This window comes from Pterocles gutturalis, unplaced genomic scaffold, assembly GCF_000699245.1.
Source record: "Pterocles gutturalis isolate BGI_N339 unplaced genomic scaffold, ASM69924v1 scaffold33790, whole genome shotgun sequence".
In the NCBI taxonomy this organism is placed as follows: Eukaryota; Metazoa; Chordata; class Aves; order Pterocliformes; family Pteroclidae; genus Pterocles; species Pterocles gutturalis.
Genome location: NW_010141936.1, coordinates 15,716 through 36,550, shown reverse-complemented (window position 1 = coordinate 36,550; position 20,835 = coordinate 15,716). Strand labels below are relative to the sequence as shown.

The window sequence follows — 20,835 nt, the reverse complement described above, 5'->3', positions numbered from 1 at the left end:
GCTGCTAAGTAGTTGAGTCCTTACAGTTCTATTAAGGCTTATAATTATGAAGCAACTCCAATAACACATTGGGTATGGTGGTTACTGTGTTTCTCTCTGGCACTTCTACTTAGATGTGGATTTTGATCAGGTTTTTGGCCAGGCCCTCATCTGCTTGCAAAGGGCCAAAGCAGTGTTGTGATAGTGGTTCTGACCACCCCCTGGGGAGCAGAGCTCCATCTGGCCTTGGGATTGTCTGTAGATCTATACCATCAGGCTTCGAATGTGTTGTCTTTCTCCTCAACTATACCTCCCCTGCCTCTTTTTCTTTCCTGCTCTGATCTAAGTGGATAATAGAATAAAATGGAAATTGCCCTTGGGTAACCTCCAGCAAGCAGAATGCTCCTTAATTGACACAGCTTTATAAATGGATTTATCAATGCTATGTGAACACCACCCTTCTGTCCCAGTGAAGGTGCCTATCTAGTGGTGCCTACTGAGCTCATCCAGGGTTGTGTTGGCACTATATCCCTTTAGGGGCCTTGCCTGTGCCTCTTGTGAAATGGTCACCCCTGTACTTCTCTGCCTCAGCTCTGAGGAGCCCCCCCTGGCCCAACAGAAGTGTCTCCATGAACTGTACACTCTGGTGTTTTCTGTTTCAGTCACTTTGAGGATAATAAATATCAATGTTAATAAATAAAAGCAGATGCTATAGACTGAAAATTATGTATGACCCATTTTCCAATGGCAGCATGCATGTTTTAGTACATGAAGTACTCTCTCTGAGTATGGTTTAGTTTCTTCTCCAATACCCCTCTAGTGTACCCCTTCTGTGGCAGGAAACTGGAGTGCTTTGGCACCAGAGGGAGGGAAAGTAGCCTTCTGCAGATGTGGGTATAGGCTGCAAAACTTCTTGAGCAAACAAGTCCTCTGAAAAAAGAAACTCATGCTGAAGGAGTTAGTCATTCTTGCTCTGGTGTCCATGCTTCTGTCCCCATGCTTAAGAGAGCTCAGGACAGATTGAAGGACACGTCCAGGTTTCAGTCCAGTTCCTTCTGCCTGATTCCTATCCCTTACTTGGACCTGCCAGTGTTTTCCAGCCTCAAAGCACAGTACAAAGGGGTATTTAACAAAATACTATTTTATTCTCCTTTAAAAATTAGCTTCCTAATTCACTATTGTCCTGGTCAGAACTTCACACAAAAGACTAAGAATTTTGAAGTAAATGGAAATTTTATTGGGTGAACCGGTTTGCAGAGCAGGAAAGAAGGTTAAGGGACTTGTATTCTTGTGAGATGAGGCTCTCACTAGTGCTAGCTCCAGGTTGCATATGCAGGGATGGCATTGCATAGTGTTGCTTAGCAGGTCAAGTATGGATGCAATAGTCATAGTCTCTCCTGTGTTTCACTGAGGGCCTCAGCTGAGGTGGGGGGCGTATGAACATGCTTATAATGCTTTAGGGCTTGAACTAGTTATATGTAGAGCCAGCTGGGATGTACCTATGGAATGTGGCTCATGTATGCAGCTGAAGAATATGCTGGTCAGGGTGAAACTGACTCCACTGCAGGAAGCAGAGAATATATCTATCTATCTATATATATCAGTACATGTATGTGTATAATCTCAAATCCAGTTAGTTCCCCACTCCTAACTTTCTCTCATTTGAGCTGTGAAACAAAATGATACTGCTTCACATTTACTGCAGCAGAACTTCTTGTTTCAAATTCAGTGAAGAATGCCACTGAGTGAAAAAATTATTTGGCTTGAGCTAGTGAGCTTGTTTTCAAGAGATATCTTTGATTTTATCAGCTGTCAGCTCTGAAGCTTCAATGCTCAGAGTTAAATCCTCCTAAGCCAAAACCAGAGATTCAATGTTAAATAGATTTGCTCTCCAGTAGCAATAAGAGACCGACAAGACAAGAGGAAGTAAACGTCATGTTTTTAATGCTGATTTGAACAGTCTCCCATGAAGTCAAAGCACCAAATGTTGGATCTCTTTCAGTGAAGCCTGATGGCACTGAGTTAGGAACCTGCCTGGACACACCTTGTTTTCAGTATTCGTCGTTGAAGGGATACTCTGGATGGTCACGCCACCTGTGGATAGGTCAGATTGAACAAGTGAGCTTCTCAGGTGAAGCAAGATATCACATCACTGATGCAGTCATTGTGTGCCTAGCAAAACTCTTCTCTTCATTGCAATACATAGGTGGCCTTCATGGAAAGCACTTCTGCTTACTCAGAAGCTGTCTGCTCTGAATAATTTTCCCTGCATAGCTGGAAGCAAACCTGTGCATTTAAGAAGAGGACAGTGAAGGACCATTTTTCAGGCCTACAGACTGCATGCCTTAAAGACAGAGGGGAAGAACTAACAGGAGTTTGGATGTTGGCTATTCTTGCTATATTTGCAGATTTAACTTGGGTTAGTATAAGTGTTAGAGGGAAGGAGGATAGCTTCACTATGTGTGCGTTGTGGAAGGGGAATACTACTTTGTTCAGATGTCTAGAAAGACCCTCAGAAACAAGGGCTATATTTGAAAGGAGAGATGGAGTCACCAGACTGTACTTTGGCTTATGCACCTAGAGGCGGCATGAACAGGTCTGAGTCTGGTATGGTGCTTTCTCCAAATGGCTGCCGTATCCAGACTAGGTCTGGCTGTCCTCTAGCTCAGCCTAGATGTAGATGCGCCGCCAGGTTAATAGCACCAGCGGCAGAGAATTTACAAAGAAGCTTTGGGGTGACCCAGTTCAGGGGAGAAAAGGCTGTTCATGGTTGCATACTAACAAAGGCAGAGATGCTTCAGGCTCCATTTTAAAAACTGCATGCTTGGGGAAGATGCAGAATCATTACAAAAGGCAAGAAGAAAATTCCCAGGGACAACTGCAGGTGAAAAAATAAGTGGTCATTGTTGACAGACTTGAGAGAGGTACTTGGTTTTTTGTTGTGGGTTTTCTTGTTTGCAAAAATGATGCTAAACAACATGCCTTGGCCTGACAAATGCTTTCCATTAGCAAAATAAAAAATTTGTGAATAACATTCTCAGGTGCGCCATGGCAGCTGGTTGCCTTGCCTTACAGCAGAGCACAACAAATGCTTGCATTTATCCCAGCTGTGAATTCTTCCAATTTGGGAACGATACATTTCACAATATTGAAGTTAACTAACTGGAAGGCATCAAACATTTTGAATTGGTTGTGTCAAAACATTTCATTCCAATATTCAGCCAAGCTGAAGTGTTTACACATTAACAGATTGAGTTGGTTCAAAAAAAACAAGCCACAACACTTTGGCTTGTTTGGTTTCAGTATAATTTGACAATGTCTGAGTTGCCAGTGTCATAATCTCTACTTTCCATCTATGGAGAATGATTGCTAATCACATCTTGCATGTTCAAAGGTCTGAGTTCTTTGACTGAATATGACTCACTCAGAGGAGTCAATGCAGCTTGGAATAACTGGTAAGGAAGAATACCCATAGCAGAAACTGGGAGCATAAGATAAATCAGGCAGACAGATTAATGTAAAACTTGCCCAGCACACTACTTCTGATTTTCTCCAAGTCATTCCAGACTGAGATTTTGTAGAGTACTAATTTTTACAAAACCTCGATTTTCTGCTCAGATACTTAACTTGCTAACTCATTCCACTGATGGCAATATCCTGTTCACGTGGGCTTACTCACACCATCAGAACAACAGATTTACACACACTACCCATAGTAGCTGATAACTGGAAGAGCCAGAGGAAAGCTGTTTTTTTCCACTCCTTCTGGCATTTGCATCACGGCAGTAGAAGGTTTTGCACAAAGCTGACTAACCAAAAGTCTGTCTTGTATGATGGTTTCACTTTTTCAGATACATATTGCTGGATGAAATAAGAATTCTCTTTAGGCTGGTAATTCATCTGTTGCAGTGTCAATTTCAGACACTTCAGGGTGAGAACACATAGTAGACAGACACATGTTTTGCTGCTCCTTACACGGCAACATCACTTTTCCAAGAAAGCATTTTTCATAGCTTAAGTCAGACTGTATTTAAGCATTTTCCCCAAACATGGCACTCCTGTGAAAAATAGTGCTGGCAATGTCCATCCTATGCATCCTGTTTTCCTTGTCCTCGGTGGCCTCCAGTGACCAAATTTAGTGTACTAAAGCAAAACATTAAATTTGTTAGTTTTTGGATCAGTGGTTTAGAAAGTTCTCCTGGGGCATTTGCATCCTTTAACTTTGCTTCTGGAAAAGACACTTGTATTTGCACAAAGGTTTCATGTATATACTCACTAAAAGTTTAAATGATGTAATGCTCAATTTAGCTATGAAAACCCAAACAATTTCAAATACTAAAACACATGTAAGAATCTGCTAGGCCATTTGTGAGAAGCCTTCTGTAACTAAGGGCTGCTAATTGATGGGAAGCTATTTGAAGCTTTAAGAAACTAAAGCTTCAGAGCACCTGCCTGAGCTTAAATGTGAAAGATGGATGTCATTATGATGTTTTTAACTTAGTTCATGTTTCTTGTCATATCTATGCAGCACAGTAAGTGGTTTATTTGTTTCTTTGCAACGTTCCCCCAACTTTTGAGCAAAAGTCAATGTTTTAGAGTGCTATAAAGCCCCTGCTTCTCATTGTTTTTAGTGCTTGTGTGCACTACAATTTGGCAAGACAAAGATAATCCAAGGTAACAAGAGAAATGAATGGAAATTAATCTCTAGCATTTGGCTACATGTTGACTGCCCTGCAAAGGGGAAAGTGTGAAGTTGGGCCACAAACTGTACACGCTCCTAAGTTGAAGGAAAAACAAATGGCCTCATTTTCAGGAAGAGATATTGGGTCAGTCTGAGCCTTCTGGGGTAGTGCAGCCTTCAGATGAGGTAAAACTACACTAGGTCATAAGCTTGAGATTACAAGCAGCATGAGATAAAGCCTTGTTAGCTCTCAGAAGAGGTAATTAAGAAGTCATCTAGTAGTCAAACAAGCTGCATGGTTTTCTGCATTCCATACAGGAAGGTACAACTGAATGCGGGAGAGGAAGACTGCTGAAGAAGACAGTGTGAAAGGAAAGGCCAAAACAAAGTTTCTGACCACTTGCGGTCACTAAGATGTATCATCTTTTTATGAGGAAGTTGGGAAGGCAAATTTTTATGTTCTGACCAAAGTATTAAGTGAGAAGGAGCAGAGCCCTCGTTAAGCCCTGTGGTTTCATGTAGCAGTGCTCTTAATTCTTAACCTTCCACATGGCAATTTAGGACAAGTTGCTTCTGGAAACACTGGGTTTATGATCCATAAGCCATTGCACTTGAGCAGGAACATGGCTTGCCTGTTGTTGGAAGGAGGGGAAAGACAAGAAAGCACTCCTGTTTGAATTTCAGCTCTGATATCCACATTGCTAGACAGGGGCAATGCTACACCTGGTGTGTGGCTGAGACCATCAGACCATCATTATAGCAGAAAGTATTTAAGGAGATGGAGCAGAGATGGAATAGCCAGATACAGTAACTTTCTACTAGGTGGGCTTTTGACTTCTGAGCTGTAAGCAAATATTGCACCCTTATTTTTGCAATGGGTCCAGGAGCATATTCAGGCTTCATTAAAGACTTCCCATATTTTAGCCTTACTTTAAAATAAGGTTGTCTATAAAAAAAAAAAAAATTAAAATGAAGTTTTATGTTTTAAAATCCCCTGAAAAGACAGGAATGTTCAGTGATGATCTAGGATTCCTCCTGGACTTACATTAACAGTTCCACATAACGAACGTTTTTGTTCAGGGCTTCAATTTCTTTCATCTCTTTCTCGGTGAGGGAGAAGTCAAAGATCTAATGGAAGGAGATGTTAGGAGTAAGTCAGCATTTCTTGACACTGTCAACATTCATATGTTCCAGATTTCAGAAGTCCCATTTCCCCCCTCCCCACTGCTGTCTTCCCCACAAATCCATACTTGCTTGCATTTATATGAAAGTCTTCAGGACATTAATAAGTCTAGTCACATTTGCTTATGCTTTCTTGCAATAAGGGAAGGTAGTCTGGCAAGTACTGGTCCACCAGCTTTGGAAGCAATACATTGGCAGGGAAAGTGGGGAGCAGCGTAGGTACTTAGTGTTGCAAGGGACACAGGAGCAAATGCTTCATCTTACTTGGGTGTGATGGTCAAGCCAGATGCTTTCTGGTTGTGTGGTTGTGAGCCTTTCTGGGACATCTGTATGCAACAACCCTTCCTTAACAAAGTTGCCCCATACCTGAAGACTGGGCAGAACAAGTAATTCCCAAACACGGATAGCCAGCAACCTTGGGCTGCTGACCTACCAAATTACTTCACCTCACTTGTGCTTCTCACTGCTGCAACTGGGATCCCAGCAGCTGGAACTTTAGCCAGTCCAGAGGGTTGGATGACACTGAAATTTCCTCTCTACTCTGCTCTATTTTTGTCATATCATAGTACCATTAAGTAATGGGGACAAAAAGCATGAAAAGTGGCAAACCCCGACATTGGTGAAGCCTTGTGTTTACAAAAAGAAATGGGAAAATCACTTTCTGTAGGGCCAAGCCCATGTAAGTGGATTCATCCATGCACCGTTAAGGTACAAACTTACCTGAAAATTCTCTCTGATGCGTTGTGGGTTGAAACTTTTTGGGATGACCACCACCCCTCGCTGGATGTTGAAACGCAAAGCAACCTGTGCAGCTGTCTTGTTGTACTTTTTGCCAATGGCATTCAGCACAGAGTCCTTCAGTAAAGGAGGGGAGGACACATTTACCCTGGAAGAAAATTGGGGACAAAAAGAAAACAAAAAAACCTCCCTTATCTTTAATGTCAAAACATAGCAACACATACTTGTTTGTGGACAGACTGCAACTTTTTTGATAAGTAGTGCGAAAGATGAGGGAAAAGCTTTGGCATTTAGGTTAGTGGACTGTCAAAGGGAGCTTCGTATGTGATGTTCTAATGTTGACTTAGTTTCTGCTTCCTCACTGCATTCCCAGTTACAGACACTTGCCTTCTGTTAGAGGAGACCTAAGGTGACCTTATATACAGACACCTGGCATTTCTTGATGACAGCGTGCAGCAGAAGTGTTGCAAGTTTACATTCATAACAGTAATATTTAGATACTGAAGTTCAAAACTACTTTGAAAAATGGGGGCAAAGTTATTTTGCAGAGACCCAGCAGTGGAGAACTATTACTCTTTTCCTAGATAGTGGCCCTGCTATTAGAAAGTAACATGGGGACTTACCATGTTTCATCCCTTGAGGTTCCCAAGGGGCTGTACCCAACAATAACAATGTCGTGTTGTCTGCAATATTCTAAGAGTTTGGGTTGGGTGAAGTAGGGATGGCATTCAACCTACAAGAGTAACATAGAAAGAATGATTAATCAACAGGACCAGATAGAGAAGCAGATGGTGTCCCAATATTTGTGAGAGCTACAGACCAGGTGATACTTTCAGGAAATGATACATGTAAATCAGGGAATAGGGAAACTCAATCTGTGGTCACTTTTCTAATTGTACATTGCTGGGTGAAGGATTTTTTTTTTTTTTTGGTGGACAGCAGATCTACATCTGTGATTATAGTTTGTCTGCAGGGAGTCTTTATTGGCCACCGGTGGAAAGGTGGCAATGAGGTGGGGGGGGAGGGGATAGAGGTGAGGGAAACTTACTAGGGAAGTAGACTGAGAAGGCAACTCATCTCATGTGGGTCAGATCTTTGTTTCTCTGCCTCTTGCATTCAGGCTGACTAATCTGATGTTGTTTTTAGCAGAAGTGTTGGCATAAGGTGTCCCAGATAGAAAGGTGAAGGGGGAATATGTAAAAGGTGAGACATTTCCATAATGGTTATGACCTTGTTACAAGCTCTGACCTTCTAGATTGCAAATACTGTGTATCATTCCCTTACAGACAGGGATTTTCTGGCTGTGTTCTTAGCCTTTAGGAAAGGGTTGTCTACGAGGTGACCACAGTTTGCAGGCAGTCTGAAGCTACATCTATGCTTGCTCACTAGCTGCCCTAAACTGAGCTTAATCTTTTGCCCACTTCTCCTCAACCCCAGGAAGCAGCAGCAATGCTCAGTGCAGTCTTGGGGCACTCCAGAAACACCAATTGCATTTTGCACCCGCTAGGCATGTTAATACTAGTGAAGGGTGCTGGAATTTCCTTGTCTCACAAGCTGCCTTTCCCTGCAGGCCAAAGGCAGAAATGAAGGCTTTGGCTGCAGCCCCCCAGGCCATGTGTAGAGGGTAGGAAGTTGGTCCCAACTGGTCTCTGGCCTCTTCTCTGATACTGCTATTTTGGGTATTCATTTGTACCAGATGAGTCAGAAGAGCTTCCCAGTGACTTCTAGGAAATGCAGTGAGCTGCCAAATGCCAGAGTTGGAGGTACTGGGCATTCAGAGGGGTTACTGACACTTACCGCCTTCTCTGAGCCCTGCTACTGTGATTTAACTCAGACATGCCTATCGTCTTCACGGGCTTGTTAAGCTCAAGTTGGTTGCTTAATGGGGTCTCCTCTTTAATTTAGGTTTTCCTGTAACTCTTACTGATGTCTTATAGGAAAGGTACCAGAGAGCAAGTAGAGGAAATTTAGGAGTTACTTCTAATGGCTTTTAAACTTGGGAAGCTTAGAGTGACTCAGGAACCCTGATACTTAGGGTTGTTTTGGTTTGGTGTCAGCTGAGGTAGACATGGCTTCACTGAGGATGGGTTAGCCCTGAGTGGTTTGTCTTGGGAATTTTTTGGACTTGAAGTAAGGTACATGGCAGAGATTTAAGACCTGAATTGACTCAGCATTCAGTCTTGTTACAGAGCTTGGCACAGAGGCACCACTTTTATAATCCTGGAGCAGGAACTGAGGAGAGCAATCGTTCCAACATCTTCAAATATTTATCTTTAGCCTAGATAGGATGAGTAATATTTTCAAGCTAGAAATGGATGTGTGACAGTGTAAAGGGCAGCATCTGTGGCAAAGTGTACGTCACCCTTCTGCACATGGTGGCTTGGGCCACGTGTTGCCTCTTCATTCCCTGCAGGGCAGTGGCACCGTGGCAGGAACTGCTCTCGGCTTGCACTCATACCTGGTTGCTGACAGGTTTGTATTTAAGTCCTGGCTTGTTCAGGATCATCTCCAGCTGCCTGCGGTTGAAATTAGATACTCCAATAGACTTTGCCAAGCCTGCATCTTTACATGCTTCCATAGCCTGCAAAGAAAGCAAAGACCAGTGGAGTCCCACATGTTGGCTTGATTCCTTGGAGCATGCATTTTAGAGGAAGGTGGAAGATAGTCCATTCCTGAGATTGCAGAAAAACCTTTGTTGCAGCAAAACTAACAGCTCTACTAGCATGAAGGCTGGTGCCATTCTGCTATTCTAAACTCCATTCCTGCGTAGACCTGCTTTTCAGACCAAACCCTCCTGTGAAGGTAGAATTTGTCTGAAGAGCAGAAAGATTAATCTGCGATATAGATATACAAGTGCCAGACATCTGCTTTCAAAGAGTTTTGCTTACTTTACGCTGCTTTAGCACTGCCTCAAAGCTGGAAAAGGGAGAATGAACAAAACAGATTGCTTTCCTGATGAGTCAATTTATTCCTTTTGATTGTATGAGAGTTTTTTGTATGAAGTCTCTATCCCACGAAATCCCCTAAGTATCTGGCAAGGCACATCACCAAACCAGCACAGAAAACTTTAGTATAGTATAAAATAGGCAAAAAAAGGGGAGAGAGAAGAATTCTAGATATTCTGCACTTCAGACAAATCCTAATAGCTGAGAAAGCCTTATGAATACTAGATATGAATAAGTTCCCTGGTCTTCATTAGCTTGATCTGCTGGCTTGTTAAGGGGAAGGAGCATCCTTTCCTACAGTCTTCCCCTTTGCTGCCAGAAAGTGCACACACATGATTCAGTGGCTGTTTGAGGCAGAGCAGACCCCACCATGGAGCTGAATGCCCCTCCTGCCGGTTTTGTTATTCTTTTGTCTCACAGGAGCTGCAAGCAGGGAGGTAAGAGGCACCATGTATTTGATGACCTCTAGCTGGCCTCATATGCTTTGTATCACTCAGTGACAAGTCAGCAAATACCGTCATCTGGAGCCATTTCTGCCTGCTAGCACGCTACTGAGAGAGTGAAATTATCTGGATTGAGGTTAGACGGTTTCATTTAGATTGATGATATTTTTTGCAGACACCCACTGCCACCTATTTTTCTCTTGGCTTATTAGCTGAAGAGAGTGACCTGCTACAATATATCCTTTACAATAAACAGCAGCTTGAAGATAAAAACATAAGTGTTCGGACAGCTGTTGCTTTTAACGTTTGAGCAACTAGACTGTGAAAGAGAGGAATGAACTGCATCAGCCAAAGACTAGAGTAACAGAAACAGCTAACGTGGAAGTCCCTGTTCCCCCTCAGACCCAATCTGGATGGCTCAGTTGACCGGGGAAAGCCCAAGCCTGCCCCAGGCTCTCTCCTACTCAGAATTTCACCCATTCTCCATCTTTGTCTGCTGCACCTTGAGCAGAGCTAATTGGGACATGATTATCCAGCTCTTGACAGTGCAAGATGAAGTTGAGTGTGCAGTAGCACCCATGTTATCTCTCTTGGTGTGAAGTGGGCTGGGTTAATGATGCTTTTGCAGTAGACCTGGTGCAGAAGGAGAGCTGACCAGCTTTGCCCATGAATTGGAGCGTCCAAGGCTTTGAAAGGCAGGAACATGAAGAGATGCTCATCTCACTTTCTGCCTTGCCTGAGATCCTGAAGTCAAGTGACAGTAGGCTTTAGGAGATATCTGGCTATAGTACTAGAGCACATCACAAATAAATTTAGGATGCAATCTTTCAGGCGAATGCTACCTCCCTCCAAGTTTCCTTAACAGAAGAACTCTGCATTCTCATCAGATAATTCAATTTAGAACTGAGTGAACTTGTTCTGATAGGAAAGGTTTGGTTTTTTGGTTTTTTTTGTGGTGTTTTTTTTTCTTTACGGTGACCTTTAGGGCAAATTCTGTTTTAACTTGAAGGTGAAAAGCTTCCTTTTTTTTTTTGAGAAGGATCCAGTCACTTCTTAGGCCTCCAACTTTCTCCTGCTGTAAAGATCTGTTAAAGAGGAGAGACTGGTAAAAACCTACAGATACCTCAACTAGAAAATGTAGAGTGCACTCTCTGAAAGAAGGAATGTGGATGTCAGATATTTCAACAGTGTTTTATTTTGTTATAAAAATAATTAAGTGATGGCATGAAGCAACATCCTTAGGGACCTTAGTAAAATTTAGCTCCATGGTGTTAGTAGAATTCGATCCATTTCCCCTGTCAATATGCCTCAGCTCTGTTTGTGAAGGCCACAAGTAAAAGGGAGAATGAGGATCTGTGTTTTTAAAGCATATATAGATGGATGTTGTGTTTGCTTACCTCCCAAGTGGCACATAAGTCTGTCTCATGGTAGATAATTTTTCCATTTTCATCTTTTGGGTAGATTGCATCTCCAGGCTGAAAAGTAAAACCACACTTATGTGCTTTGATGAAAAATTTTCACTCCTCGGAGCAAAGATTTTTCCACAGGCTCTGTTTCTGCTAGCAAACAAACAAACAAAAAAATCCAAAAGCTTTCTGAAACACTATAAGTTCAACAGGTCATTCATGCTGGGTTTACCACATCCTCCACTGCTAGATTGTCCTTGGATACACTTCTCAACTATCACATGAGTGCACACTCAGGAGTTCCTGTATGGCCTTGTTTTTCAATAAACTTTTGACCTTAACATTATGGCATCCAAAGGACTAGTTTCCTTCCAAAGGCCTGGGTTACAGTACCAACCTGTATTCTCTTCCACTTCTTCCTTCCTTTCTTCCCAGCCCTTCCCCTGATCCTGCTTGTGTCCTAGGCACCTGGGAAGAGTACCAGCTCCCAGCAGTTGGAGGGACTGTTTCCAAGACCTACTTGTAAAGGGCTACATGTATAGCTACAGTACAGGCTGTTGAGCCTCTTAAGTGCATTATCCACTTTGGGCACTAGGAACACTTTTCTTCTCATCTCTATACCCCATGAACAAGACTTCAGGGATGTGTTATAAGCTGGTATCTCACAAGCTCAGCTTTTTCTTATTTGCCCATCATTTCACTGCTGTTTCAGGCAATGCATTAACACCTCCCTCCTTTTTGTCTGATAGCAATTTCCCTTTTTTTTCATAAAAACCCTTCAGTAGTATTTGACACTTGATCTGACTGCAAACTGCTACACTTCAAAGGCCTGGGTACAAGATGTTGACAGGGTAACTTCTGGGGAACATGCCACTGTGACTAATATGATCAGTAACTGGCACCTCCCAATTCAGTACAGAAGTTCAAATTCAAGGCATTTCGTGGGAAAAGTGAGCCTAATGAAAACACAGCCTCAGATTTCAGAGGCTGAGGTCTAAGTTACAGGCTTAAGCCTGTCTTCTCCAAATGTGCTGGTTTTCCTCAATGAATTCCACAAAGACGACTTGTTGCCTTTGTTGCTGATGTCTTGCTGAAAAAAAAATCTTGACTAGAAGGAGGTAGGTGTCTGTTTGGTACATTTTTCTATTAGAAAGTAAACTGTTTGCCATCATAACTTGGGGTGGAGAAGCCCTGTTTACAAAACCACTCTATGGTATTTTGGAACAAACCATTCATCCCCATAATATCCCAGCAGATTCTCCAAGAACTGCAAGCTCAACGTATAGCAGTTGGACTTCTTTGAGTTCAAGGGATGAGTCTGAACTCAAGACCTTTCTATTCTGTTCCACTTCTAATTAATTAGCTTCTGTTCAACATTACTTTTTATAGTAGTCAATATAGAACAATTACATTAGCTAATTTATCAACCCCCTATTTTCTTCTATTTCTACCACTTGTGTTCTAAAAAACACATAAAGTTAGGATGAATGGGGCTTGAAGATGAACTTGACTGAGATACGTGGTGCCAGCTATTGTGGATTTCCACAAGGCTCAATTCTTCCTCCTGCCTCCAGGAAACTGCACAAGGTATTGAAGTACAGTTGTCTCTGTTTAATAGTCTCCAGGCAATACTTTCTCCACTAAGCTACCTTTCTTATGCAAGGGAGTTCCTGAATGGAGGAACTGTTTGTGGATGGAAAGAGAGGGATAAAGGGCTGAGGAAAAGGCAGTGTTTTGATGGTGACAAGGATGGTGGTTACTAGGTCTTTGAAAAGGTCTTTCAGAAGTTGGTCACATTTCTCAGCTTTGGGTTCTCATGGACCACGCTGCACCAGTCATTCCCACAAAAGCTGTTGTCTTTTCTTGTAGTTCTCTTAGAGACAGCTGTGCACCTTAGACTGACCATGAGGTGGCTTCCTGCCATGCTGCTGTATAAGCACTGAAATAAGTAGGACAACACCATACAGTCACTGATGCTATGTATGCAGGGCTTGCATCATATCTTGTCATGTTCAAAGTCGGGAGGCACTCCAAAAGCTACCAGACTACTTACTTGCATATTTAAAACACAGCAGTTGGTAACCACTGAGAGGAAAAGCCCTGCTCCCATTATAATAATTTCTTCACCAACACAGACGCAGGAAGACAGATCTGCACATCCCATCATTTTCACAAAATGGTCTTTGACAAGAGGGCTTTCTCAAGAGAGCAATTTTAACAACTTGTGAATGCCTATTGCATAAACACAAGGCAATAAGAAGTCAAAGAGTGAGGCCATTGGTTTGTTTCGATTTATTCTCTTAAAAATGACAAGAAGATACTCGTCTGAGACTTGTTCACTATAAGGTTAAAATACCTGTTTTCCTGCTAGATCATAGACTAATTTGTTTAGGAGGGACTTGGAGATAATTTAGTGCACAGGTACCTGCTTACTGATGGTTCAGTCGCTGGAGCAGAACCCCCTGGAAAACCTGCCAGTGGGTATGAGTCCCCAGGCAGAGGGCACACGGTGGCCTGGAGGAAATCTGTTCCTGCTGGTCATCTGCCTTGCTAGGGCAGAGTGGCTGAGCACCACCACTGAGCCAAAGGGAGGAAGGACAAAAGTCCTGAGTGGGGAATCTGCATGAAGGGAAAAATACAGGGAGGTGCGGGCTGATGTTGGTAGGTCAGTGAATAATGCCACCCCTGATGCCAGTTATTCCTGATCCACCCAAAAGTGCTGGCGTGGTGGGGCATTCCTCCTCTGAGTGGTGCTCTCTGAAAACTGATTCCTCTGACTCTACCTAAAGCCCCTGTGGGAGCTTGCACTGCTGGGCCCTGCAGAGGCATCTCTCCTGCTGGTTTCAGAGCAGGACTGTAAGTTTTGTCTCAAATTCTTCACTGATTTCCAAGCAAATACTAGTTTTTCTAGAAGGCTTTTGGGGAGACAGGAAAGCACGAACTTTTGCAGACTAGGGTAGAGTAGAAGTTCTTTGGCGTTACACCTGCATGCTCCTGACCAAAGGCAAGCACTGCCTGTGGGATGGGTGTATTTGTGAGAGAGAGCACAAAGAAAGGAAACCTGTCACCATTGAAAAAGGGTGGGTTTCTTTCATTTTGGATTTGGCACGGAAAAAAAAAAAAATCAGGCAGAAAGTGACTTCTGTCCTCTCTCTTCTCAAGGGAGACATGACTGACTCTGCAGGACTGCTACTCCTTTAACAACGCAGATTGTTGATATAGGCCTCAGGGAGTCAGATGTACGTTACTTTAAGCCATCTGTCTATATCTTTATATTGTGAGACAATGACCTTCACTATGTGGGAGAATTAACTACTAGAGAATACAAACACAAGCAAAGGGAAACAGGAAATTGCAAGTGGTGGGAAGTTTTTTAAAATTAACCCAAAAGGATTCCATACGTGGGACCGTATAAATAAAGTTTTCATATCTGAGTTCAGTTACTCCTATACAGGTCTTAATGGGGTATGGCTTCCTTGGGGGAAAAGGAATGGCAGGTGTAAGGTGATTGCTTCATTGGTAAATTGCTTGCTATCTGATGTTTCTGGCAGTTCGGAGTCCACAGTAAAATATAATTTTAATAGTTAGAGAACTACCTTCCTTGCAAAAAGGGGCCAGTTTAGAGCTTACACATCACACAGAAACAATTAGCCAGCTAACTGCCTGACCCTATTTTCTCTAAGAAAAAAGATTTAATTGGTTCAAAACCACTCATTCTTCTAATTTCACTATTATTTAATTTGCCTTTCATACTTGCAGAGGAAAATTGTAAAGCAAGGTACAAATGGCCCTGAAATGAGAAGGTTTGGGGACTTGCAGGAGCACCTTGCAAGGGAGGCATGCAACTCTGATGTGAGCTCCTTGCATTCAAAGGTTTTGGCTACAGGTTGCCCAGAGCCACCAGTATGATGGAATATCAGGCTTTAACTTTTGAGAGTGAGAGATGGAAAACCTGTATTTGAGACAAAATGTGATCTACTGAAGCTGTCTGAGAGGAGCACTCGAGTTAAGGAAATTAAGATCATAACCATGATTTGCCCAGTGGCTTTAATACTACTGAAGTGATTTGAGTTTTGGGACAGGGTAAGGAAATCAACTTGGTGGCTTTTTCCCTTTCCCTCTCCCCCTCCAAATTTTGCCCCTAGCCCTTCACTGCTTTGTATAATCACTTTCCTCCAGTGACTCCCTCCTCATGGCTCAGAGAGGATTAAGACACATGTGCTACTTCAGCTACAGTAATTCCTCAGCACAGGAAGAGTTCAAGCCCAGTTAGGAGACCTGTCCTTCCAGTGGAGAGACCCCAAGCTACAGCTCTCAGTAACTGTTCTCACACTGCCTATAAGACTCTTTGTGTGGGTAATGCAGAGAAATGTATGCGCGCAGTATATATCAAACATTATCAGGCCAAAGTGCTGTTTTCAACATGGACTAGAAACTGCAAGGAGGATGCCAGATGAAGACCTTAGTTCAAGCCAACCATGCACTTTTTAGGGCAATTTTTCTTTTTACCTTGAAAGCCATTGGCAGCTCAATAATGTAGAGGTCAACGTAGTCCAGCTGCAGGATCTTCAGGGTTTTCTCCAGCGTGGGGCGCACCAGTTCTGGGGGGTGGCAGGTACTCCACAGCTGGGGAAGCAAGCATGGGCTCTTATTTGGGTGCCAGGATGGATAGTGAGCATCCTCAAGCAAACAACACGCCCCCCCCCCCCCCCCCCCACCTCTTGGTCTTCTGACAGAGCCTGTTATGCATGGCACAGATATTGTGGTCTACATCACTGCAAGACAAAGGTGAGGGGCCTTATCCTGTCCTCTGCCAGAGGCAGATGTAGAGGTTAAGAGAGGAATCCTTGCCCAGGACTGTCCCAGTGCTGACCCAGTAAAGCCATTACATGTTTGCTTATTACAAGACAGGTCCTTCTGAGTTGAGTATATTGCAAACTCTTGCTCAATGAACTTAGGCAGATTCCTTCTGTTTTCCAAGCATATGCTTTCACTGGAAAACTATGTTCCCACAAGAAATCTGTGGTCAGTTTTATGTTTGAAGGCAGAAGCTCAGATCATGTGAATTAGCTATTGAACAGCCAAGCACCCAGCACAAAGAGAATCTTTTGGTTTTCTCCTGTGGTTGTGGAGCCTCGGTGACTGCCTCCCTGACCTAGGCAAGGTTTCATTTACTCCCCAGTCCTCAATGAAAGCCATATTATCATTTAGTTACTGTAATGCAGGTGTGACTAGTTAAAGCACAGCCTTTTCAACCTCTTTAATCACAACAGCTTCCTTGTGGGGTTATGCCCTGAGGTTGCTATGGAGTGTGCTTAGTTCTCTAACTGAGCTCTGCTAAAGCAAATCTCTTGCAAGAATAAAACCACAGCATGGTAATTAGTAACCAGGAGCTCTTTGTAAACCAGTTGCTGCAGTTAAAATTGACAAAAATCAGAATTATCACACAATAGCAGATTTAAAGCGCCATTTGCTTGCACACAATAAACTGGGCTATTTTATCTTTTTTATTCAATGCACAAAACTGACATGTGGAGTCATGTTGAGGTTTTTGACACCTTTATTAGCTGGAAAAACATGCTGTTTGTTGTTATGGTCATTGTCTAGCCAGTTCTGTCACCACATGGCAGTCACCACATGCCAAGGTATAAAATGAACTTGTTCTTGAGAAACAAAACACTTCTATTGCCCTTTTCAGAAGATCATAAGTGTCAAAGGACATAGCCTGGGTAAGCTGCAAAGTACTTTAGGTGTTTGGGTTTTTTTAAACCTGATTGTTGATTTCCCAGGGGATAACTATTGGCTTGCAGAGGCAAGGACAAGTTATCTTGAAGTTCAGTTGTACTGAGAGCAGCACACCTGACTCTGCCCTAAGCTGACAAATCAAAGAAGGGGTGGGCACCTGGAAATTCGTACTACCCCTTCCCAAGCTGTAAGTTGCAAGGCATAAAGAGTTTATGATCGCTAGACAGTGGTTACACAGGCTGACGTGTACTACAGTAGAGTCCTAGGTCCTGCTCCCAGAGTTTTAAGCTGTTCCACTGGATTTCCTGTTTTTTAAGCATTTTACATGTAAAATGAGATGTTGTTTTGGACTTAAATATAGATAGAGAAATGAGTCTGTATACTCTTCGTGTTTAGTTTGCTTCATTACTGTGTTTCAGAAATTTAGTAACCTGAGATATGTTGATAGTTCAGAAGCAGTTTTTCCAAGTGCCCTTTCTAGCCCAGTGCTTTTAGCTCAGTACTTGCCAGTGAATATACTTCCCTTTAAAAAACTGCAGAGGTTCTAAAGAAACAGCCTTTAGAAATAGCAGGCATTTGTACTATGTTAATACATAGATGCCATGGAAACTCAAGAGTTTCATAACTGTTTTTGTGATTTGTACAAGTTATTGTATTATCTACCTAAGTAGAACCCACGTAGACATTTGAGCAGTCAAAGCTGCCAGCTGGCTTTGGCATTTCAGGCCACCACATTTCCTGGAAATGTTACTTCTAGTTTAATGAAAGAAATATCCTGGGATGAAAGAGGAGACCAAAAAGGTCTTACTATGTAAGCCAAGTGAGATGTTGGCAGTTGATATAAAACCTCTAAAATTTCTGGATGCTGAGCTGCTCTGCCTGATCAGCCAGCCAGCAGCACGAGCCAAGTAAGTGCAAGTGCTGATTATTTCAACTGGCAGAGGCAGCTCGATTGCACCAAGTCACTATTCCAGTAACACTGCCACTTGCCAGGGATGTTCTTGTTAGTCCCTGCTGATGGACCAGCCTTCAATTTGCATCATCTTTGTTTAAGGAAAGATCTGCATGAGGGGCTTGAATCTGAAAGGTCTCAGGAATTTCCAGTACTTCTGATGTCAATAAGGCTGAAAACAAAACCAACTTTTGTTGTGCAGACTACCTTCAAGAATGGTCTGATGCATCTACCATGTTTCCCAGAAGATGCAACAGTTCATATCAGTGAGTTACCAATCAATGGCTGCGGTATCTACTGGTGGCTTACTATTTGCTTGTAGTTCGTGAGATACATAAGTTAATAAGGTACAGAAAACTGAAAATACGTAAGCTCATAAGACAAGGAACATCCAGTCCCACACTTCCTGGGAAGTTCAGAGCTGTTATTAAAATGTTCAGTGAAACCTGTGAAAATCCTGGATTGTGATGTATTGAACTGGTTGCAGATTATTTTCCACTTCTGCCTTTGCACTCTTTAAAGACTACAGAGATGCTCTAATGAACTACCACCCTGAGCACCTGAAATTTTGTTAAGCACAAACAGGATACAACAGAAAGATAAATGCATGCACGTCCCATCTCAGAGTCACATGGCAAGCTGGAACCACAGGCATTGACGATCATGGTACTCAGAGTTGCAGCCCTGAGGCTTGCAGGATCTGGAGTTTAAGGAACAACTGAACTTACAATCAAGAAATCAAGTGCAGTTTCACAGGTGGCTCGATGTTTAGGTAGTGATCACCAACTAGGAAAATCATCTAGTGATTAGATCAGACAACTGCATATATAAAGGCTTAAAAAAATGAAGTTTGGAATCCTGATAAAGTTTTACCAAGAAATGCACTTTTGCAGAACCTAAAGCTTTATATGGGAAAATAAACTGCAGGGGAAGAAGTTAGGAAAGTTAAAGACTCAAAATTCTTAGGACATCTGGTTCTAACCTTTTGGCACAGCCTTTTGTTTTTGATTTGAAATATTACTGGTAATTTGCAGTAATGAAATGATAAAACAGTCATAATAAAATATTTTGACTGATATAAATCAACATATTTGGCATATAAGAGACCAAGAGACTACCCTGATAAAAGTGGAAAACTTGAGGATGCGAAGCTTTTCTCAGGATGGCAGGGTTGTTACCAGCAGAACTGAGCAGAGACTTGGAAAAGAGTTGCATACTTTGCAGATTGGAAATTGCTTTACTTGGAAATTGGTCTATAGCTGCTAAAAATCCACTTGGTCTGCAAACTACCCAATCTAAAGCTTCGTTTCCCAGATCACAGAGCTTAACTAAATTGCTCACAGAAATGGGCCTTTTATCCCATGGGATCTTTCACTCTAGGAACTGTGATATTTATTTACAAGGCTGTTGAGTAACTTTTGTGGATTACGTCTTATTTGGGAAATGAGAAAGGGAAAATATTAGCCTGATATGTCCAAAGAAGCACTGCAGGAAGGGGAACTTGAGGCCGTAAACTCCATTAGAAACTGGAGAGGCACCATGAACTTTCTGGGGGCATCTGATCTTTATTCTGCAGTGTGCAATGAACATTCGCTTATACCTGGGATCTAGTCATCGTAGTTGTAACAGCTTTTGTAGGATGCATCATTGGACAAGGGGTTTCATTGTTCTAGGAGAGAATCAACTTTTATGGCTAAGACTTTAAAGCATTAGCTAGCTCATGTGTTACTCCAGCCTCATTGCTCTAGAAAGAAGTGTGATGACATCTTTTCTTCAAGTAAGCTGATTCATCATCTTAGAACTTTTTAATGACAGGTGATACAGTAACTAAAGGTGTAACTTGATGAGTAATTTTCTGGCAGTAGTACCAATGTAAGCACTTGCTGTTCTCCTGTGCACAGACACTTGCATGCACGTGCTTGCTCCCCCCACTTTCATTGTGCAACCTCACGGCAAACCTGTACAGAGAATTGCTCTAACAGAAAATAACTCATTTGCAGGATCATTGTCCAGATCAGGCCTAGCGTGTGACTATATAAATGTGCATGCCAGCATGACGTGTAGGACAGTTAACTGCTTAGGCAGCAGCACTGAGTGTAGCAATGGTCTAAACTTGCAGGTACTTACAATGTTAGGCAGAATGGATGTTGCATGGTTCCCATTGCTAACTGAGCTTTAAACTGAGAACAACGGTTATTTCTGTGATTTACAGCAAACCTAGTGCTCGTAAAGCTCTGAGGCATTATGGTAATGCTAGGGAAGAAAAATAAAGGATGTTGGGTCTGGAAGCATGCCAGATGTTGACCACCAGCATTCTTAAGGAAGCCTATTCACAGAAATCCTGGATTCAGTGTAAATAATCTGAGTGCAAGCTTCTCACCTTGCCACAGTAAAAAATGTCTTCTCGCTTGATCCTTCCTTCAGCAATCTTCTCCCGGATGGCTTGTCCCACTTCATGCTCATTGTAGTAGACAAAGGCACCGTCGATATGGCGGTAACCAGTATCAATGGCAATCTTCACTGACTCCAGACAGGAACCTTTGGGAGTCTAATGGGAGAAGAAAAAGAATAAACATTGTTCCAGCCTCCTGGTCGCATCTCTTGCAACGCTATAGTCCCTGAGATATGAACAAGTTTCATGCTGGAGTTCATCCAGTTGAACCATCCATCACATACCCAGACGCTTGTGTTTCAACTTATGAATAAAAATGTGCTGTGCACTTTTCTTCAAAACTGTTGGGAATGTGAAATTAGACTAGAAAAA

At 42.4% G+C, this 20,835-nt stretch overlaps 1 protein-coding gene across 1 annotated transcript; it reads right to left on the bottom strand.

Annotated features, from left to right (window-relative positions):
* Positions 1–1,892: 1,892 nt before the first annotated feature.
* On the bottom strand, positions 1,893–20,627 carry AKR1D1 (aldo-keto reductase family 1, member D1). The gene is made up of 8 exons (XM_010084212.1): positions 20,452–20,627; positions 15,884–16,000; positions 11,366–11,443; positions 9,039–9,161; positions 7,204–7,313; positions 6,563–6,728; positions 5,706–5,788; positions 1,893–2,073 (listed from the first exon to the last, which is right to left on the bottom strand). Exons 2-8 carry the CDS (start codon positions 15,893–15,895, stop codon positions 2,031–2,033), a joined length of 615 nt encoding a protein of 204 aa, XP_010082514.1. The 5' UTR covers positions 15,896–16,000; positions 20,452–20,627; the 3' UTR covers positions 1,893–2,030.
* Between the last annotated feature and the right edge of the window lie 208 nt (positions 20,628–20,835).

Excerpts from the sequence above, each read along its gene's own strand:
- AKR1D1 (XM_010084212.1), bottom strand. Across the intron at positions 7,314-9,038 it reads ACAAACCTGTCAGCAACCAG|GTTGAATGCCATCCCTACTT; the intron begins GTATGAGTGCAA and ends TTACTCTTGTAG. Across the intron at positions 5,789-6,562 it reads GCATCAGAGAGAATTTTCAG|ATCTTTGACTTCTCCCTCAC; the intron begins GTAAGTTTGTAC and ends TCCTTCCATTAG.